This window comes from Eucalyptus grandis, chromosome 3, assembly GCF_016545825.1.
Source record: "Eucalyptus grandis isolate ANBG69807.140 chromosome 3, ASM1654582v1, whole genome shotgun sequence".
Taxonomy (NCBI): domain Eukaryota; kingdom Viridiplantae; phylum Streptophyta; class Magnoliopsida; order Myrtales; family Myrtaceae; genus Eucalyptus; species Eucalyptus grandis.
This window is the reverse complement of record NC_052614.1, coordinates 36,602,851-36,625,863: the sequence shown is the minus strand read 5'-3', so window position 1 is coordinate 36,625,863 and position 23,013 is coordinate 36,602,851. Positions and strand designations below refer to the sequence as shown.

Here is a 23,013-nt window from a genome sequence, read left to right as displayed (position 1 = left end):
CGATCTGGGGACAACTTAGGCAGGATGAGTGTCATGGTGATAAGAGAGCATACTTGGGTAACTGTAGGCACACAAAGTAGTGGAATACTTGAACATCCACTAGTATTTAATGATATAATTTTGAGGACAACTCGGGCAGGTTGAGTGTCACAGGAAGGGAGTACCTGGATAATGTGTACTTGAAGACAATGGGATACTTGGACAGTAGCAAGCATCTAAACTCTGAAGACAACTTGAATAGTTTGAGTGTCGATAAGAGGGAGTATGCGGACAGTGGTAGGATCTTAGTTTTTGGAATCAAGAATCGATTCAACCATTTTGAGCATCGGCCTACTTTTTGTGTTTTTTTTTTTTTTTTTTTTTTTTTTTTTTTTTCTGTTGCATTTGTTTTATTTAATGGCTCTACCATATCTATTATTTTTTAAAAAATGCTCAATTAGGACATGGTAATAACCTACTTATATTTGAAAGCTCAACCTCATGGCCTTGAGTATGTCGACAATTGCATCTATATAGCTTGACTTGCGTTGACAAGTTAGTAATCTCAAGAATGTCAATTTTGTCCTCGAAAGTCATGTATCTCTCCCACCATCTCCTTCAATGGACCGAGCTTCAACTAGAGAGGGAACATTACCAAAAAAGTCATAAACTTATTGTATTTATACCAAATCAATTTTAAATATTTCAATTTGGCCAATTTAATTTTAAATATTTTGACAATTTGTGAATTTAGCCCTTCTAGGCAATTTTGGCCCGAAGCAATGCTAAATGTCCTACTTGTGGTACAACTGGCGCTAGCATAGACAATTTTTAAAATTTTTCTGAATTTTATTTTATTTATTTATTTATTTTTTCTAACCTTGGGCCGATGAGGTCACCGATAGACCCTTGCTTGGTTTGGGCAAGGGTGTCGCTGCCCTTGCCGGCCTAGAGTTAGAAAAAAAAAAGAAAAGAAATAAGAAGAAAAAATAAAATAAAACCCTTTCTTAAACTATTTTGACCGAGACCTGTTTTATTTATTTATTTATTTGAGTCAAAGACCAAGACGTGATGTTAACTTACGTAATCATGATAACTCGTCTGCAGTTTTGTTAGGTAACTCAGTGACCATATAAAGAGATTGGAATCTAAATATTGAACATCATTAAAATGCCAAATTAATTCTCAAAATTTCCCTTCTCAAAAGTGGAAATTATTATCCTTCTCGAAATAAGCAAATCAGCTTATGTTTCTAGTTCTTCGCTATTGTATCATCATCAGTATCATCCTCCTCCTCCTCCTCAGCATCGAAGTATAGGCAGAGGCAATTTAATCAACGTCCTTTTTTTCGACTAACATCGTGACCAATGTCGACTCTAATCTATTTGTACTTAAATTGAATGAAAATCAGGAATTTTTTATATTTTATTTTTCTATTGGGACGGAACCCACTTAGATGAGTAAATTGTAGATATCATAAAAGATTACTAAACCCCAATATCAAGAGAATGACACGAGCCAAGCCAGCCCCTAAAAGATAACCCAATGATAAAAAGAAGAAGAAAAAAGTAGGCATTTTCTAGCTAATAATATCATGTGAATGTAGGGGTGAGCATTGGTCTAGAATTGACCTTGGATTGGCCTTAACTTGGCTGGTTTTGGTCCGGTTCCCAAGGGCACGGGGTTGGTCCACAGTCTTGGGACCCCTAGATCCTATATTGTGTAAGTTGGTTCTTGATCCTAGGAGTTTAGGGTTAGTTCAACCCGGACCAACCTTGTGCATATAATATATTATAAACTTTTATCTACTCTAAACCCTAGCTCCTCTTCCCATGTTCTCTTTTGCAGTTCGGTTTGCTATGTAAATTAAAAACTAGAAACAAACCCAGCTCTTATTCAACCAATAAAGAAACCTTCTTCACTCACTTCGCCTCATGGCCAACCTCTCTTTGCTCGCCTCTATTCCCTTGCATTGCTTATTCATTTTTATGGTTTGTTTCATTTAGTAAGTATAAATTTATGTTGTTATTTTATCTTATATTTATGTTTGATATGTATTTGCGTCATAGTTTGGTTGCTCAATGTTGCATTGTTAATGGATATGTAATTTGAAATAGTATGTTTGTTCTTTTAAGAAAAAAAAATGAAACAAAAAATAATCGGTTGGTCTTGTGTTGACCTTAGAGCTGGACTGAACCCATAGGGTTGGTCTAGTCTTTAGTCTCTAGCTTAACATAGTCAGTTCTCAATCCCAAAAATTAGAGATCAACATTGTGCAGGTTGATCCCTAGATTAAGTATTGAACTGGCTCAACTTGGACCATGCTTACCACTATGTGAATGTCTAGAGAAAAAGTCAATGCTGCTTGCGGTGGCCAAAAGTTTGGATTTAATCGGTTTATGAGACTTGTAGAGTGTTTATGGGTCTCTTGGTAATTGAGTCTCTACACTCATGCCCTTGTTTTATCTGAAGTTGTTGCCGTATTGACCTACATAGCCATGTAGATAAAGTGAACTTTAAGAGATATTAACTTGAAAAGATGGTGACATTTCTACCTAGATATATTTTATTTTGTCATTACACTCATGTGGTCATGGATGATTTTTTGCATACTGGATATTTACGAATCTAATCAAAGGCATTTGATTCACGTTGCGATCACATCGAAGTCAAGTCTGTTTGTGTCGAGTTTGAGCATGGAACAAAACCTCGAGCTTGAAAATAAAGCTTGATTAAGCTCGAGGTGAATCTCTAGTCTCGAGGTTTCTTGTCAAGTCAAATTTGGAAGTTCTCCGAAAACTTGGATCAAGTGCTAGACAAAGTGCACGGATGAAGTCACTTACTGATGTTTCAATCATGTCTTCTCACCCTCACAGAGGAAATTGACAACTCAAAACTGCTGTTTACGTACTATGGGGTTAAGAGCACAGTAAGAGATAGGAGATCGGCTCGTTATGCCGAACGCTTAAGAAAAGCATGCAGCAAAGAGAGAGAGAGAGGGAGGGAGAGAAGGTCGATCTTGTTCATCTCTTCTCAACAAATCCTACCAAAGATCATTTATTCCCAGACCAACAGCAGTTGAAGCTAAGCACGACGAGATTTACATATGGATGTGTAGCTTGACTAAACCAAACTGAGAATCTTATTATTGTCTGACAGCATTTAAGAAGGGTCTATTCTATGACTATTCTAGGCATGCTGCTTCCGCTGCCTGCATCATGTTGCTCGAGTCTGCTGAAACATTTGTTGTCTGATTCCTTGCAGCACCCGCCAGGGCTCATCTTCACTGGAGTAATTTCGATTGCTACAGCCTCAACACAGCATTTTGCTCCAACTAAGTTGCAGTGCTCGATAATTTCTTCATCTTTGAAATTACCGGGTACACTTTGAGCTACAGATTCAGTATTACCAGCATCCGGTGCACTGCTGAACAACCGTGACGCGTCACTTCGTAAATTCAGCTTCCTTTCATCCTCGTGAATTTCCGAACTTTGAGGACAACAGCCAGAAGCACATTGTGACCTTCCCTCTATGTGTTTGACAGGTAAACAGTAGGATGACTCGCACTTACTTACTGATTTAACAGATCTAACTGATGGGCAACCGCAACTTGAGCCATAGTGGTTTTTCGGTTGGTCTGTAACAGACTCAATCTCTCCAAATGCAGACAGGTTTACTGTAGGCTGCGTTGTTGGCTTGCAAGTAGGTCCTTCAAGGTTCATTGACATATCTTCTTTCTGTGGGCTAAATTTCGATTCAGAACAAGCATCACCGAGTGTGTTCAATGACAACGTTGCATCTTGATTTGCCATGGCAGAGCAGCAGCCGCTGCAATGTTCATTATCATTGTTCAGACTTTGCACTGCGCAACCAACTTTATTCTTCTCGCGTGAGTTTGGCGAGAAGAGACCATTCATGGATCTTAAGAACTTCTTTTCTTGGTTTGGGGTTGCGTTTAGACGATGCATGCTGTTGAGAATCACGATCAAACATGTGCCCACGTCTGTGAGAACTGCGGCCCAAACCAATGGGTACCCAGCAAAGGCCAATCCGAGGACTGCGCACTTCAGAGATACAGATATAAGGATGTTCTCGACGAGCTTCCTGAAGGTCCACCTGGCGAGTTTAATAGCTTCTGGGATCTTTCGAATGTCATTCGACATGAGAATCACATCAGCCGTCTCCATTGCCAGGGCTGAACCAGAAATCCCCATCGAGATGCCTACGTCAGCCGTGGCTAATGCAGGAGCATCATTTACTCCGTCACCGATCATTGCAGTTGGTCCATCTTTCTTGAAGTCTTCTATTATTCTTACCTTGTTTTCGGGCAAGAGTTCTGCACATACAATGTCCAGAGCATTGTTGAGCTGCAAACAGATTTTTTGTTTTTTCAGTACACTCTGCATAGTAGTGGCACAGTAGTATATAGTATATATCCACGGAAGAAATGTAAACCAAGATACATTTGGACAAGCTGGATAGGAGGCGGTTTTGCAGGTAGAAAGTTAAGGAACCTCAGTCAGTTCATTCTATGATGAATCTTCAATTTCTTTGTTAGGATTCAATTTCTATTATTAGCACTCCATTTTCTTTAGGAGAAAAAAAATGAAGAGAAACAGTTGAACTTGCCAAGTTTTGGTCTTTCTTTGCAAATTGTGTTGCAAGTTCTTTTAGACCTAAAAGTTCCTTTGGAGCTCAAGTCTGTAATTGTTCTCAATCGATAAAATACCAGTCATGGATTAAGGTTGAGGTTGTGTGGAAGATCATTCCCATAATTCAGTGCTAATGTAATAAGACAAGGATGATAGAAGCGCACCTGATTCTGTGTGGACCTGGCTGCAGCTTGGCTATCACCTGTGAGCATGGCGGTTTTGATGCCTAGTGATTTAACATCATTAATGGCCTCCATCGACCCAGTTCTACAAGCATCAGAGAGACTGAACTTTCCCACCGGGCTTTGTCCAATGTATATGAATCCATTTGTGTCTGTTTCAATGCCGCTTGCTGTGGCACACTCCGGTAAATCGAAGTAGAGATTAATAAGAAACAGGAAAGAAATATAAGGAAAAAAAATATTACTGTTGAAAAACTATTTGCTCGAGATAGTTAAAGAAACTGACCTGTTTCACAGCCAGCCCTTAGACCGATTCTCCGGTTCCCAATATAGATGCTTTTACCGTTGATTTGACCATAAATTCCTTCCCCAGGAAAATTTTGAAAATACTCTACCTCTTCAGGCTTTGGCTCAATAGAGAAAGAATTGGCATAATCAATTATTGCAGCTGACATTGGATGGCTTGATTTACTCTCGATGCTCGATACCCTTCACATAGCAAGATTTGCTTTCAGGTTTTTCAGTGCCACTCTAGAAATTTTCAACTCCAATCTCAAACATGAGCCGTAGATTGAAACAGAATTTTCGACAGTTCTTGATTAAGTTGGATAAGGGATGAATGAGTCAGATTACCAGTAGAGCAAAGCGTTAAGGTCAATGTTATTGCAATCTGATTGGAAGTTGGTCACCACAAACTCTCCTCTTGTCACTGTCCCTGTTTTGTCAAAAGCCACGGTTTTAACCTTTGCCAGAATTTCAAGAAACCCACCTCCTTTAAACAAAAGCCCATCTTTTGCAGCCCTTGAAAGTGCGCAGAAGAATGTGATGGGTGTAGAAAGGATGAGTGCACAAGGACATGCGCCGATCAGAACAACTATTGCCAAGTGAAACCAGTGGTGTTCATTCTTAAGCTTCAGTGCAGCAGGAACCGCAGCAATACAAGCAGACACCAGAGCAATTCCTACAAAGAAATGATAGTGGTTAAGCTCATGAAACGCTTTAAAGATGGATACTATGTTGTTGTCAATCAATGAGACTGTCCGTGCCCGAATATTATGTCGAAATCTGAAAAGTACTCGGCTACTACAGATTTTCACCTACTCAGTCATCTTGAAAGAGAAAGCAATGAAATGTCTAAACCCTTACAACAAAAATACCATGCATCAATTTTTTATTCAATTGAAAAAAATCCGTACTCTGGAATATTGCTGAGCAGTTCGCTTCTAAAATTAGCATCTGGGATGATATTTTCGAATTCTCTCCATAAAAATGTGGGATATATTTATAAAACACATTTGGGTGTTGTGCATTTTGTTGGGAAAGGAAATCGGGTAACTTGCTTGCCTGGAATATAGTATTTCGCACATTTGTCTATGAGGCCTTGCGTATGAGTCTTTTCCTTATGAGCCTCCTCGACTAGTGTAGCCATTCGGGCCACCACGGAATCTGTGGCCAAAGCCGTGGTTCTTACACTAATATAGCCTGAAAAAAAAAAAAATCGTGATCCAATGGAAGGAAGACTCAATAATCAGAACATGCTTTGCCACCGGAAAAGGAAAAAAAAACGAGGTGCCATGTATAACACTAACCATTTAAATTGATAGAGCCTGCCCAAACTGTGGAATCGATACTCTTGGCAACAGGGTATGATTCCCCCGTCAACATTTTCTCATCCACGTCGCATTTCCCATCCACAACAATTCCATCAATTGGTACGGCTTCACCAGCCTTTACTGAAAGTACTGTGCCCATTTTCACATCGTTGACATCAACGGACTCTCCAGTCTCGGCTATAACAGCTTTTTCTGGAGTCATGCTTGCCAATGATGACATGGTTGCCATAGCCTTGCCATAGAAAAGAAATCACACCACAGGCCAAGATATATCTAATCATACAGAATTGTGTATCTTTCTCGATAGTATGATTTTAAGAGGGAAATATTCTGTCGTGAAAGTATGGAATGGTGCTTTTCCAGGCTATCTTTTCGGTCTGATCTTGTATAATCTCCAAGCACATGGTGTATGATTTTTCCTTTCAAGTTTCATTAGGTTATGGGGAAACATAGAACATCTTAACCTGTCTTCAGACCAAATGTACTGATTTAAATTATTTAAGTCCAAAGTTCTATTAAACTGTGTCCCCAAGTTCTTTTTCTATTTTGTTTGGATAAGTAACTGACTAGTCAAATTACTGCAGACCTTCTGAATGTGATGCAAATGCATGGATTTAGAGGATGTTGGCTATATATATCAATCCTTAAATCTGTCGAAGTCTAGTATTCTCAATAGCCTCCCAGGGAAAGGATAGATAAAGAGCAATGTATGCCTATGTTTAGCAGGACAAAAAATTGGAGGGAAAAACGTTCATTTTTTCTTATTTTGTTTGTAAACAGAGAATTGAATGTCAAACCTTGTGACTAGCCCTCAACTCGAGCCACTGAGCAATGGAAAACAGGAAGACTATGGAAGCAGCTTCCCAGTAATCTTGCAAGGCGAGTGTTCCTATCACTGCAAATTCAGTATTGCAACAAGATTGGATGACTTTAATCTATTTTGCGGGATGATCTACTTATCCCATATACACAGATGTCAGATCAATGACAAAATCATTGAGTGAGGAACGAGTCCTGCCCTTTCTCGTTATTCAACAGCCTGCTACTCAAGAATTTCTCAGATGGATCAGTACCATTACTTCATCTACTGTCCAAAGCCTTATCTTTTTTGTGTATTGTGTAGGTGATATCCGTGTCTAACTTTCCGATACAAGGCTACAGTCTAGCTCCCTCTTTGGTCAAAAGCAAGCCATCTATGAACTGGATTGGGAATTCATGAGGAGTGACGTGCTCATGCCCTAATTCTAAGAAAAAAAACTCAGTTCATAACTTACGTGAAGTAGATATGTCACTAGGAGTGTGACTAATGTATATAGCTGTGTATAAACATGCTGACCCATCAATTTATCTTGTTCATTTCACTTTGCAAGATGGTTAAAGCCCATGTCTAGACAGCGCAAATACTTGGTTGGTTTGGTGATATCATGTCCTCAGCTCATTTATAAGATACATCCGATCCATCGCTTACTTTGGCCCTTTACAATGATCATCATCCCGTACAAAACACGACCATGAGTAAAAGAACCACATGAACTCACATCCCATCTAGCAAAGAACAGTTGATCATTTGGAAAAGATTATTACCTGAAATCAGAATGAGAACGTAGATATTTAGAGTGAGATGCTTGATGGAGGCGTAGCTCCTCCATGCAATCGACGGAAGGCCAATTACAACAGCAGCCAGAGCCAGCCATTTAAGTGGCTGATAAACGTACTGAAGAAATGACAAACCGAACAACAACCCGCAAACAATCAGTGCCGGCGATGGCCATTTCATCGCCGAATCAATCTTGCCCCGATGTTTAATGCTAGCTTCCAATCTCGCTTTATTTAGTGCCTCAACTGCAATATTAAGTACATAGAACCATCAATATATACGCCTAAACTGAAATTCTAGGACAAAGTAGGACTTAGCCAAAGCAGCTGCCATCGATCATATTCATACCGAGCGTGGACTGAGAAACGATTAGAGGGTCATGGAGGACGATGACCGTTTTTGTCGGGATGATGATCGAGATGTCGTTGATCCCATCGAGCTGCCTCAGGATCTTCTCGACCAACGCAACTTCTGTGGCACAGCAAAGGCCCAACACTTCCAAGTACGTTTTCTCTGTATTGGATGACATTACTCTCTCTCTCTCTCTCTCTCGTTCTGGGCAAGAAAGATGGAGCAAAGCGTTCGGCATGTAGATGGGTGACCTATATATTTTTGGGTTTCGGCTGGGGAAGGTATCATCTTCTTGAGCTTTAAAATATTTAGGTTTGACAATGAATAACTAAGAATTTGTCAAGTGAGATTTGGTGCGTTGGAATCCTATGAGCCTTCCTCAGGAGTCTGTCACACGAGCAATGCACTAATCAAGTTGTGATCCCTTGTTCTCGGGGTGTCTTCTTCTTAACACAAATACAAATGAAAAAAGAAGAAGAAGAAAAAAGATTGATGTATTGATGACATCACTCACTCTCTCTCTCTCTTTCTCATACTTACTCAAATTTTATTGCCAAAGGTTGGATTATGACCAATAAAATTATTATTGCATGAGATTTGGTGTGTTGGAAGTCAACGAGATTTCCTCAGGAGAATATTACTTGAGAAATGTGCTTGTTAAGGTGTTGGGTCTGATTCTTAGTACAGACACAAATGAGAAAAAAAAATGCTGTAAAATGTGTGGTGATGTAATGATAAGTGGTCATTATAATATACTGGTAAGATGTGGTTTAAAACCATAGTTTCAGTGTTACTCCAAATCTTGCTTGATGATCTATTTTTCATTTATTGATATGTCAAGTTAATTATTCGATATAGTGAATGTTGGTCAGTATTGGTCACTTTCAAAAATAAGAAAATTATTCGATAAGTTCTAATTCTATTGTACAATGGTTAATTTAGTTATAAACTTTTCAATTTGGCCAATTTTGTCTTGAATGTTTTGATGATTTGCGATGTAGTCCTTCCAATCAAAATTGGTCAGAAACCACTGACTTGGTTGCTAGCTGTTCTACGTTGAATGACCAACGCTGACATAAACAATTTTTACAATTTTTATTGAAATTTTCTGTTCATTTTTATTATTTTTATTTTTTTTTTTCACTTCCCAAAAGAGCCGATTGGGGAAGGCTAGAGCCTTAGCCATGGTAGATAACCATCGTCGATGCCCCAATGGCTCACCGTTGGTTCTTTCGGGAAGTTAATGGTGAAGAAAAGAAAAGAAAAGCAATTATAAAACTTTAGAAATTTTTTTAAAAAAACGTCTAGGTCAACATCGATTGTGCCGCGTAGGATGGTCAGTGGGTACGTCATCAATTTATAACCAATTTTGGTTGAAAGGACTATATCGGTAAATCATCAAAAAATTTAGGATTAAATTAGTCAAATTGAAAAGTTTAGAATTGAATCGGCCGTTGTACAATAGTTTTAGCATTTTTTGGAAAAATTATTTCTCTCAAAATTCATAGAGATTGTCTTATCTTTTGGTTATCAATTCACATCGGCAAGGTTTAATTATCAACAAAAAATTATTTATTACATTAGATTTGGTGCGTTGGAAGTCAACTTGTCTTCCTCAGGGGAGAATATTGCATGAGATATGCACTTGAAATCCTTGTGCTCAGGGCGTATCTATATCCTAATACAAATATATATGTAAGAAAAAGAATAATGTTGTAAAAGGTGTGGTGATGTAATGATAAGGGGTCTAATTTTATATACTAGCAAAGATGCTGTAGTATGAAACTATATTTTTGGCAGTATTCTCTGAATCTTGGTTGATGATCTATTTTGCATTTATTGACACGTCAAGTTAATATTGGATACATCCAACGTTGGTCAGTATCATATTGATCACAAATTCATCGAAATTATCTTATTTTTTCTTCGCAATTCATCTTGGCAAGGTTGGATTATGAACAATTACTTATTTACTCCGTGAAAGTTGGGGCGTTGGAATTCAGTGAGCCTTCCTCGGGAGACTATTACATGAGCAATGCACTTGTTATTTCTGGTGTTCGGTGGTGCTCATGAGTCTAGGGGTGAGCAAATGGAATTGGGCCAAACTGTCTAGTTAAAGGCGATTCTCAATTCCTGAAATTTGGAATGGGTAATTGTTGGTTCAGTTCCCAATTCCAGGTAGGGGTGATCGATTCCCAAACGATCCAGTGGAACTAGAGGACACTGAGATCGTCAACCAAGTTGAGAGTTCAGTTTGTTGGTGTCACACCCCTGCCCCACCTTTGGTAAGAAAGCGTGACCCGACGGGTCAGCATTGACATCCCAGCTACGTTGATCGTTCCAAAAATATTTTATCTTTGATTAAGCACATGTGGAAGCGAATTAAAAACAATCCCCATACACAAACAAATATGGAAGTCGGGCAACATGTATACAAGTTAAGCAAACAGAAGCAACACATATTCTTACATATATACACGTATCAAAAGTTCTTATCATTACATGCCTATCTTAGTCTTGGGCTTACTTATCTTCATTACTAGACATTGGCGATTAAAAGGCTGGGGTAGCCTAGCTCCTCCAAAAATGACCCCCATCCTTAGGCCCTTTCTTCTATGATGCGCTTGTAGGATCTAGCAGAAGGATGAGGTCTCATATGGGACCTAAAACGTCCCCATAAAAAATGAGGTACCAAGCCTCGTACACATGGGCAACCAATGTGTCTACCCCTTCTTGGACCTATATAGTAGGAGTATGCTTATGGTAAGTGACGTCCTTTTCTAAGTCTACTAAGTCCATCACAGTAGTAACCATATCAATCGAAAGACTAGGATAGATGGGCGGTAGAATTGATTCACCCATTCCACACCTGAAATGGTGAAAACAATAAAAGTGAGTTGATAACTTAGTAAGTAGAAATCCATAATTCTCTTATAGGAGGATGCCTTGCCATCGATGCTTGGATATAAAATTATCACCCACTTGTCAATGGCAAATCAATAGCAATGTTCATGCCTTGCCTTGCTTATGCATATGAAGGGCTCTCAATCGGCTATGTGCTTTCATGCATCAAAAACAAAGAGTTAGTGCATAAAAACAAGCCCTCCAAAGATTCATGGCTTATGATCATTCCAATCACTAAGAGGGATGTGTGTATCATATAAAATTCATTCAAGCACTAAGTGACTTGACACAAACATATGCTCAAATTGATGTAATGACTCAACAATACATATCAAACAAACCCAGCTTTTGCAGGCCTCAATTCCAGTACCGGTACAAGCATAAGGTGGAAAGAATGGCTTATTACCGAGTTGTTTGAAGCAAGAGTTGCAAGAGAGACTTTAGCTATCCCAATCAGATCTAAGGAGGAGAAAGAGTTGCAAGAGAGACTTTAGCTATCCCAATCAGATCTAAAGAGGAGAAAGACAGTGTGGTTTGGATATGCACATCTTTAGGCAATTATTCATTGAAAAGTGCATATCACTTTATCACAATAACACAAGAAAAGTTGCAAGCAAAACAACTGTCTACATCATCTGAAACACCCAAACAGCTATGGCAACTGGTGTGGAACATGCATACTAGCCTAAAAATCAAACTTTTCGCATGAAATGTACATTAGAACGCACTCCCAACATCGGAGAATCTGTTCAAGTAGAAAATTATACCTGAACCAATTTGCCCTATATGTCGGAGATGTCCATAAACGATTGAACATATCTTCTTGTTATGCAACTGGACTTGAGAGGTCTGGAAAAATCCAATTTTGAAAATTAAAGTCTCAAAAAAAGGATTACGACGTGTAGAGGAATGGTAGAGAGCAAATCTAGAAGGAAACTCATCATTTGTGGATATGATGGCAGGGGTACTCTGGAACTTATGGAAGATGTGTAATAACTTCATCTTTCAACACCTAGAAATAACGGATCCAAAAACCAGATTAGCCCCTCACCTCAAATCTGGAAACCACCGAGCAAAGAGGAGTTGAAAATCAATGTCGATGGGTCATTCATGGATGGCAATACCACAGGAAGTGTTGCTGTAGTATGTCGGGATGAAGCAAGAAGACTGATTGCTAGTTTTGCCAAGGAGTTTCGAGCTACTTCAGCAAAGTAGACCGAAACCTAGGACCGATCAGTTCTCTGGTCTGATTTGGTTCCAAGGTGGAATCGTGAACTGGATTGGGAGGACCAGTTTCCAAATTTTGGGATCGGGAACTAGACTGACCGTGTAACGACCTCAACCCCATCTCCAAGGTCGCGAGCGACAAGGATTATTTTCATGACGTCCCATGCTCGTCGCCATCCCGATTCTTTTTATCTTGTTATCATGCACATGCAAAAATGTGAATAAACAACTCCCTGGACAAACAACAATTGGAAGACTGAGACATACATCACACATAACACACTAATTAATATTATAATAAGACTTTTAGAAGCCCTTTTTCTATGGGTCCTCTTATCTTTTTATATCACAGTACAAGTTTTCCATATAGGCCAAGGGAAATCCTATCTCCTCTAGTATGACTATAGTTCCCAAAACTAACATGAGATTTCCATGCCTACAAGATTGAAAGATGAGGGGTGAGTTTTGGGGAAACTCAGCAAGTGAAATTCCTAGTTCTCTACTAGGAAAGCATCTCATCATCAAAACCTAGCAAGTACAACACTCGCAAATAGTGTCGATGGCAAATCAATCACAAGTCTATTGCCATCTCTCAACTATTTGTATGTGACCCACTTTCAACTTACCAAATAAGTAATTTCACCAAACAAACTTATCAGTGACTTATAGTAACATGTTCAATAAGTTTATTAACCATATCAATGATTCTTCTCATACTTTGAAGGGCTTCCAGCCGTAGGCTGGGCATCTGACCTTAGGCCAGACATCTTATACTCTTAGGGGCTTCCTGGCTCAACTAGGGCATCTGGCCATCAAGCTAGGCATCCCATACTCTCAAGGACTTCCCATACTTTTAAGGGCTTCTTGGCTTAACCAGGGCATCTCGTTCAATGAATGAGGCATCATCGCTAATGCCATGTGATGACGGACGCTTTTTCCTCTTAAGTGCACACACACAAGTGCATCCACACAAGTTGGTTCTTATCTTTTCCCTTAGCCAACACATGCATGGCCCAAAGGCGTGCTCATTCATTCGTTTGTGTCATGAGTTTTTATACTTCACTAGCAAATATGTCGAGAACGATCTTTGGTTGTAACTTGAATCAATCATTTAGCGTCAATCCCCGTATCGAACAAGGCTTGGAAACGATATGCCTCAATACCAATCCAAGACCTCGAGGCTTGGGTGCACCTCATTTTAATGACAATCCTAAGCTCGATAGACCTAGACTCCAACCCGATGTGAATGCACATGTATCAAGAATGACCATCGGCTCATGGTTTCGTTCAACGCCAAGCACAAAGTCCTCGTGTCCATTTAAACTATGAAAATCGCATGCATGGTGCCTCACCAAGACCTCATGGATTTGGGCGATTCTCATACCGATCAAGGCATAAGATCGACATGCCTCAATGTCGACTTAGGACCTTACGGCCTTGGGTGATTCCCGCACCAACCAAGACTTGGACCCAACGTCCTATTTATGTCGAAACCAATGCTTTATGGCTTGGGTGACTTTGGGCCTGCGTGTTTGTGTTTCCTTTTGTTGTTCATGAACAGATTTTTTTTTTTTTGTTCCCGGGAACAAAAAAAGAACAGAAATGCGTTTGTTTGTGTTTTTGTTCAAAATTTGTTTTTTTTTGTTCCAAGAACAAAATTAGAACATAAATAAGAAACAAAAAAAAGTTGTTTTTTTGTTCCAGAAACACTTTTGAAGAATAGAAAGAATAAAAAGTTTTTTTTTTTCTTCTTTTTTTCTTCTTTTTTCTTTGGCCGGTTGCCGGCCTCGGCCATGGCTGGCGACCGGCCGTCGGGCCGGCGACCTCGCCGGAGGGTTGCTGGCCCCGGCGAGGCTCGGCAAGCTCGGGCTCGCCCAGCCAAGGTGAGGCCGAGCCTCGCCCAACCACGGCGAGGCTCGACCTCGCCGGGGCCGGCGAGCCTCGCCGTGGCTAGGCAAGGCTCGCCGACCCTCGTCGGCCGGTCGCCGGGTGAGGCTCGCCGACCCTCGTCAGCCGGTCGTCGGCCATGGCCGAGGCCGGTGACTAGCCAAAAGAAGAAAAAAGAAAAAGAAAAAGAAAAAGAAAGAAAAAATAAAATAAAATAAAAATATTAAAAAATTAAAAGAAACAAAAAAAAAACATATATTACCAAACGTGTTTCTATTCATTTTTATTCCCGGAATAAGTTTACCAAACGCGTCTTTCTGGTAAAAAATTGTTCCCTGGAACAGAAATAGTTTTTTCTATTTTTGTTCCTTGGAACACTTTTTGAACAGAAACACAAACAAACGCACCATTTGTCTTGCGATGAACTCAACTCAAATGAACCTCGATTTCATTCCAAACATAAATGACTCAAGTACACGACCATGTCCCATAGCAAGCAAGGTCAAACAAAAGACATTGCACACTACCCATGGCTTGATGGGTGAGCACTTAACTAACCTCAACGACGGAATCTACTTTCTTAGATTAAAATGAAGAATCTTACTTACCTCGGCAAACCTCAAGAATTAGCTTGGATAACTTGATGGGGCAATGGTGCAAGGCCAAGAGAAATGAAAGAAAGGGGAGAATAGTGTGTGAATGACAAAAGGGTTCCAATGATGGAAATGAATGGGCCTTCCATCTATTTATAAGCACCAACCTCATCATTACTCATCTAAGCAGTCCAACCACATTTCTTAGAGTGGCACGACTATGGCATTGAGGTGGCAAGCCTAAGTTGCAAGGTGCCATGCCTATTTTAAAAGGTGGTACACCTAATGGCATAATGTAATGATTGGAAGCTTACTTGTTTCATTCTTATTGGACCATTTATATAATGCCATCATGACTTGGCCTACTTGTTCTCTAAAGAAAATCTTATGGTAATGATAACCATATCTTTTATGGACACCTAAGCCAATAACTCACCATTCTCATTAAATGATTAGATTTAGTTAATCATGGGGTTTGGATATTTAGCACATGCCTAAATTCAAGAACTTGCTTTCTAAGTTTTGGTTTTCTATAATATTCCATAAAGTTCTATTCTTATTAGTCCACATACACCCCACATTTAATGAGCATTTAATGAAGTTTAATGATGATGGCATCTAGGTTGCCAACTTGGCATCTAGATTCATACGGCATTAATTGAGGGGTTTGGGTTTCGCTCTCCGATTTGTCCATGTGTATGCCACCCTTTTCTTGTCCAGCAAAAATATCCACAATTTCATCATTACTTTTGAAAAGTCAAATGACACATCATCGCCTTTATTAATGAGGTTGTTCTAGAGTTTTCTTCTCTTTTGTCCCTTTCTTCATTAAGAAGGTGGTCTAGAGAATTCCATTGTCTAAGTTGGTTTCGGGGCTAGAAAATGGATCATTAGATACACCTCAAAAAACCAAATCACTTACACCTGAGATTCGGCCATCATGCCCCATGCTCGCTTGATTCGTTCCTTCGGATGGTCAGTCGGCCAAAACGGTCGGTTGTCCTTCGGTCGGTTCAAGGTCAATTCTAAGGCTACTCATGGCTTAGCACTAAGCCAACGCACTCATGAACCTTAGATTTAGTGACATAATAGCTTGGTCTATTCCTGGGCTCATTCTAGTTGGCACTCGATCCACCGGTAGGGTTTATGGTCGGTGCATACCAATCCATGATTGGACAATCAATTCGAGATTCCTTTCTAATCACTAAGAATTAAATAGGGAATGATACATTTTTTATTAGAAGATGATCGCATTTGATTGCGTTGGATCGTTCATGTATTAATGCATAGCTAGGCGGAATCACCTGCGGCCGAGCACTATGACTAATCATGACCATCCGTTGATCCAAAATCATCCCGTGACCAATTGTCGTGATCAAAAGGTCATCTTATGAGATGGTGATCCTATCCCATTGGTATGGTCCGTAGAAAATTCACAGCCAACACCTCGACCAATTCGTGACCGGTCGGTCAATCGATCGGACCATGATCGATTCGTGATTCCTTGCCGATTGAACCGATCGATCCATGGCCAATGGCCCATGATTGATCCCCTTTGAGACCTTATGGCCAATCTTTACGGGTCGGAATTGAGGATGTTACAGACCGATCCAATGGAACTAGTAAGTTTGTTGTTTTTGGCCAAAAATAAAATAAAATAAAGGAGAAATTGGGAAGAATTAGGGTTTGTTTCTTAAGAAATTTAAATATATATACATATATGTATTTTATGATTAACCGGTCCGATCCGGTTGGTCTAGTCAGTTCGGTTTCCACCTTGGAACCAAGAACCCGATCGACCGGCCATTAGTTCCAAAAGCAGGAATTGGGAACCAGACCGCCCTCTTTGGGAACCACCCAAAACCGGTTGGTCTAGTCTGGTCCGAGTAGTTCTTAGTTCAGGCGGTTCCCGGTACACACCCCTACTGAAACCCACTCGTGCCTTAAAGCACTTCCGTTTCTTTAGAGATGGATCTAAACTACCTATCATGATAGAATCAAATTACTTTAAGCTGATTTGTACACTTATTGATCATGATAGGTGCTTGGGGGAAGTAGCCTTTTTGTGACATCCCGATTTTTCTCAATTTTATTTTCAGTCAATTGAGTCGGGCAATTCATCCGTGCATGGAGCTCGTCTCTTAGAGTTGGCCACTCATGAGGGAACTAGTTTATTGAGCGAAGTAATTAAGGAATTTTACCGCGTCGGACTTGGGGACTGATCACCCTCGGGTTTAATGCAAGAAAATTTCCCCAAAAGCTACTCAATGGATTAGGCGAGCTGAAATCGCATCGGATTGAATTCAACCGTAAAAATTGGGATTGAACTTAGAAGTTGGAAGCCGGTCATGTCACATACCCTATTAGGAACCTTGGATTAAATTATGGACTTTGATTTGGACTCAATTGGAAGAGAATTGATGGAAATTGAAGTAATTAGATGTGCAAGGACTTGGACCCCGGCGGAAAATGAAATCGAACCTATTGGACTAAAGTTGTGGAAGGTTTGGAGTTAGTGGATGATGATGTCACTAGTGAGGTCATGGATGAGGCAAGATGGGCTAGGGTGGTGACAAGTGGAAGGTGGGGATGAGGACTTGGAAAGGTGGGATGTCACTTCCCTCTTGTCCCCATCACCCTCAAGCTTTGAATTTGGAGGAGAGAGAGAGGGAGTGTGCGTGCGAACCGAGGATCAGCCGAGCTCCGTCCGCTCCTTCGCCGCTCGACCGTCGCCGCCGCCTCGTCCACCGTTCGCCGGAGCTCGCGTCGCCGTCGCCGCTCGCCCGCGCGCGACCGCACGCCCTCCCGCGCCCGAACCGCTCGCCTCCGTCTCCGCCGCCGAGTCCCGCACCGTCGCAGTTCCAAGCCGTCCCGCTGCTCGCCGTCGCCGAAGCTCCGTCGCCGCCGTCCGCCGCCGTAAGCCACTACCCCGAGCCCTAGCTTCCTTCGCCGGTCATTCTCCGCCGTTTCTCCGTCCGTTCAGCCGCCATTCCGCCGCCCCTTCGAGCCGGTTAGTTGCTGGAAAGAAAACCAGCAAGGTCTTGCATCTTCCGAGCTCGTTTTGGTCCCCTTCTAGTGCTCATTTGGTCTTGATCCGTGTAGGTTTGTCGTCGGCGTCGTCGAGCTCTTCGCCGGAAACCCGTCGGAAAGCGATTCCGGTGAGTTTACCTCACTAATCCGCGATTAGCGAGATAATGATGCCCTAAGTATGTTTAGCTTAGGGTGATTGAGATTAGGTGGATAGATTGGCTTAATTGGTTGTGGTTTATATTATGGTGTTTGTTTAAAGTAAATGATGTTTAGTTTAATGATTAAGTATGTTTACTTTTAAAATAAACCTTGATGTGGCTTAAAGGGAGTTTATTTACGAATTAAATAAATGCCTCGAAATTGTTGGATTAAATAATATTATATCTTATTCCGAAATTCATTAAAATATTATTTTTTATTAAAAAAAAAAAAAAAAAAAAAAAAAAAAACGAAAAATTTGTTTTGACCCTAGTTGCTCAGTATGTCGTGCCGATCATTGCTGTGCTTGTAGAATTTGAAATTTATGATTGGTTATGGCGAATTGAATGTGAGTTCGATTTATGAGGTTCTTTATATAATCCTGAATGTGGGAATTGAGGAGAGATGAGGTCGTGAATATGCCACCTATTAGAGGTCGCGCCCAGTGGGGCCGTTTTATGCCACCTGATAAAGGTCGCGCCCAGTGGGGCCGTTTTATGCCACCTATTAGAGGTCGCGCCCGATGGGGCCGTGATATGCCACACGATAAAGGTCGCGCCCGGTGGGGCCGTTTTATGCCACCTATTAGAGGTCGCGCCCGATGGGGCCGTGAGATGCCACCTGATAAAGGTCGCGCCCCGACGGGGCCGTGATATGCCACCGATAAAGGTCGCGCCCGGTGGGGCCGTTTTATGCCACCTATTAGAGGTCGCGCCCGATGGGGCCGTGAATTGCCACTGTTAAAGGTCGCGCCGAGTAGGGCCGTAGTTGAGAGCAATGATTGATTTGCTAGAATGACATGTAATCGGCCGAGTCGATTGATCGCTGAGACGATCCAAGTGGTTGAATTGGTTTGGTGATGTGATTGTACCATGAGTGTTTGGTTATCATAATTCCAAGTGGTTGAATTATATAAATTGTGCTAACCTGCAGATGAGGGCTAAGCCGAGGTAAGTCTTCTATATGTTGTGGCTAAGCTACTTCGGGGCGTATTTACTTTCTAATAGAGGTTTAGGAGGGGTTGAACTTGCTGAGACAAAGTCTCATCCCGGTTTGGGGAAAAACATTACAGGACTGTAGATGGCGAGACCCCCGGAGATGAGTGGCCTGCCGACGGAGATTGACCAGACGACCGAGAGTACTCCTGACCCCGGGAGCCCTTGGGTCTATCAGTTGGTGAGGACCACCATTTGGGTCGAGGTGAACGTGAACAATAGAGTACCTTACTTTTTTAGGGCTTGGTTTCGTACCGGAGCAGATGGGGTTAGGATTGGCCCCCTTGACAGCATGGACATTCCACTGGCGGTGATGACTGCCATTTTGGGAGAAGGTGTAGTAGATCATCCTGATGGTCGAGTGATCAACGCTTCACCCCCGGCCTCTTGGGTGACTGATCCTGAGGATGTAGGGTCGACCAATGGGGACGACCAATAGTCCTAGGATGGTGTCTTTTCCTTTTTGAGCGAACTGATTCGTGCTGTGCAGGCTAACCCTCTTTTGATGCACATAGACTCTGACCCATTTTTGGTGCATAGGCCCTGGATCCGGTTGATGTATGTAAGCCCTGGTTTGTTAATGATATATGAAAGTATGTTGTTTGATTTTGAATTGATGTTCCTGCTGTTCCTATCCCGTATGCTTTTGTAAGGGGGTTTTCTTACTATGTTCCGCTTGCACATTAAAGAAATAAAAAAAATTGGGGTCGGCGACACTACCTGGGAATGTCGCATTTACACGACCATGGCGGGTTGTTTCACGTGTCTCGGGGTTCGGGGCGTGACACTTTTATCACCGAGTGCCTTACTTTAATGGGCCAATATAAGCATATTTGAGTGGCCCATTGCAGAAGAGAAGAGAACCAAGTGGCTGAGGACCAAGTGACTAATTGGGTTGCTAAGGCTCATAGAAGAAAGAATTTACCTTGTGATTGGACTACTAATCCCCATCAAGTTTTATGGGACATTTTATGTTAAGAGGCCCATGTAGGGTGTAATTCTGGAATCACTTGAAACAATGAAAGGAAATTGTTTTGACAAAAAAAAAAAAAAAAAAACAAAAGTGCTTGGGGCAGGCCACAAATTGATGCAATTGCAATATTCCTTCGCTTCTTTTCTTTCCAAAATCTATATATTTAATCTTTATCCTTAGCCGTGCCCATAAATTGGATTTCCATCCCATAAAATTCATCTATCGACTTTGTGGAAATTATAGAAATTATAAAGTACATGCGCAACACCGTTTATTTGACAATAAAAATCTCAATATAGGATTACCGATGGAAAAATTGTCTAAAAAGTCTCAAACCTATTACACGTTGATCACTTTAGTTCTAAATCTTTCAATTTTGTCAAATGAATCATAAACTCTTACACATTTTACCAATTGAGTCCATTCGACCAATTTTAGCTAAAAATCCCTGATGTGGATGCTAGTTATCTTACATGGCACGACCGGTGTTGATGTGGATAATTTTTATATTTTTCTGGTTTTTTAAAATATTTTTATTTTTTTCTTTCTTTATTTTTCTTTTTCTTCTTCCAAACTGGGCGAGGGCTGGCCGGCCATCACTGGACTTGCTAGAAAAGAAAAAGGAGAACAAAGAAAGAAAAAAAAAGAAGAAAAAAGAAAAAAAGAAAAAAAAATTATAAAAAATTGTCCATGTTTGTGGCAACCCTCCTACGTTACTAGTATCCAGGTTAGCGTTTTTCAGTTAAAAATTAATCGAATGACTCAATTGGTAAAATGTGAAAATATTTAGACTAATTTAAAAGTTTATTTTTCATTCAATAGATTTAAGATTTTTTGGATATTTTTTTTGATTACCTACTAACCATTGAATCATGAAGCTAGATTAGAATAAATTAGATTGCTTTGGCAATGAAATTGAAGGGAGAAAAACTATCGTCTGAGTAGGAATCAAATCCATAATTCATTGAAGAGTAAAAGAAATTTTTGAATCCAACCAAAAAACCAAACGCCAGAGGAGAGGCCTCGAAGTCTAGTGAGTTGCTGCACATTGCATAGTGCGTATCATTTGCACGGAGCCATGAATCAAAGCTTAAGAGTTAGCGTAGGCTTGGAGAAACTATAGCTTAAAATATTTATATGTTACGTGACATGCAGACATAATATCATTAAATTGTTCAAGCACTTTTGTTTTTTCTCTAGAATTATTATCATAAAAAATCTTAAACTGGTACACTTATGATAAATTTACATAAATAATCTCAAATTGGTACACCTGTAATAAATTTACCTTGCGTTAATTTCTGTTAAATTTTATGGTCAAATTATTGAATTAGATGACGCGTGTGGAGTTTTACCTTCCGTTCATTAGGTGTGTACGGGTTTTAAGTTTTTCGTGCTATTAATTCAATTTAATGGAAATTAATGAAGGGTAAATTTGTCACAAATATACTAATTCGAGATTTTTGATGGTCAAAAAATTAGTTTGGGATAAATTTATCATAATTGTATCGGTTTGAGGTTTTTTTGTGATTAGAAAATTAGTTTTTCTTTTTTGTAAATTTGTCATATGCACTAGTTTTAGGGTTTTTTGTGATATTATCATTTTTCTTTATAATCGCTTAAGGTTCTGTTTGATATTCAAGAAAAGATCGTGATAGGATAGGACAAGAACTTAGGGGAGAATTTCTCTTATCTCATATTTTGTTAGGTAAGTAACCGAATAAAACCAAGATTAAAGAATAAAAGAATAGATAGCCTCAATGAAGAAAAGCCTACCGCAATCTTGTGAAGGAAGCGGCCATGCCGGTGGTGATCATTACTTTTGCCAGCGAGCTCCACGGTGTGGTTTGCCGACCACCGTGACAAAGAGATCTAGCGAGCACTAAAGCAAAGTGACCACACGGTCGCTTCCTCTGGTATCTTTTCTGACCTTTTGTCAGGGCTGAATAAGCACCCAAAGTACTTGAGTATTCTTGAAATGCCTACATGCAATGACTTAAGCTCTGCGTACGAGAGCACATTATAAGTTAGTAAAATGTCGCCTTCAATCTCTCATAAGCAAATGCCATCGACGAAGGCCTGGGAAAGTCAAACAAAAAACTTCGCCTTCAAAATCTCTCTCTCTCTCTCTCTGCAATAGAGTCGAGTTATGTGTAAATTATCATTATTTGGTTTGGTTTCTCTTTTCCCTTTAAATACACAGGATTGAGTACAGATATACCAATACGCCATTCTCTGTGTGCGCGTGCTCTCTCTCTCTCAAAATAGAGTTAAGCAGAGTTTCATGTTGCTTCACGAGTGCAAATCTTCGCTGAATCACCGCCGCCATAGAAGTCACCGTGGACACACAAGCTCCCACCGATCAAAAGTACAACGTTCATCACACCGTGAGTCCTCTCTCTCTCTCTCTCTCTCTCTCTCTCTCTCTATATATATATATATATATATATCTGTGTGCACACGTGCGAGTGAAATATTGTAAGTCACAGTTAGAAGTAATTCATGCATACGTTAGAGAATGCTCTCTGTCTGAGATGGTGAAGGGCTAAACGAGTACGCGGCGTCGTCCATGTCCTGAGTTTTCATTTTCGACCCAAAAATCTATCGGCCATTCCTGTCCTCGTAATGCTTATAGAAAGAAACCCTATTCTTGTAATTACCAAACTTTATTTATCGTCCCACGATTGGCGCGTGGCAGCAGTATAGGTGATTCTAGCAAGCAAACAGAATTGGAACTAGGAGGCTGGATTTAGTATTAGGAATATAGGGTGGCTTGGATTTTTACGGTGGGGTTCTTTTAATTACTAAGTAATAGGGAAAAATGTTGGTTGT

The 23,013-nt window shown here is 40.4% G+C and overlaps 1 protein-coding gene across 2 annotated transcripts; it reads right to left on the bottom strand.

Moving 5' to 3' along the window:
• Positions 1-3,007: 3,007 nt before the first annotated feature.
• LOC120291067 (cadmium/zinc-transporting ATPase HMA3-like) lies at positions 3,008-8,574 on the bottom strand. 2 transcript variants are annotated; one of them, XM_039307939.1, is made up of 9 exons: positions 8,372-8,574; positions 8,011-8,268; positions 7,224-7,321; positions 6,403-6,658; positions 6,158-6,295; positions 5,447-5,774; positions 5,100-5,302; positions 4,796-4,983; positions 3,008-4,346 (listed from the first exon to the last, which is right to left on the bottom strand). In XM_039307939.1, exons 1-9 carry the CDS (start codon positions 8,550-8,552, stop codon positions 3,153-3,155), a joined length of 2,844 nt encoding a protein of 947 aa, XP_039163873.1. In that variant the 5' UTR covers positions 8,553-8,574; the 3' UTR covers positions 3,008-3,152. The 2 variants fall into 2 exon arrangements, with proteins under 2 accessions (XP_039163873.1, XP_039163874.1); XM_039307940.1 differs by lacking the exons at positions 7,224-7,321; positions 8,372-8,574 and having other exon boundaries at positions 8,011-8,117.
• Positions 8,575-23,013: the final 14,439 nt, after the last annotated feature.

What these genes read in the sequence shown, in the direction of transcription:
- LOC120291067 (XM_039307939.1), bottom strand. Translation starts at nt 8,552, where the DNA reads ATGTCATCCAATACAGAGAAAACGTACTTGGAAGTGTTGGGCCTTTGC. An exon ending in CGTTCTCATTCTGATTTCAG is followed by an intron (nt 7,322 to 8,010) that starts GTAATAATCTTT and finishes CTGAATTTGCAG; the next exon opens with TGATAGGAACACTCGCCTTG. An exon ending in TGCGAAATACTATATTCCAG is followed by an intron (nt 5,775 to 6,157) that starts GCAAGCAAGTTA and finishes ATTTCTTTGTAG; the next exon opens with GAATTGCTCTGGTGTCTGCT.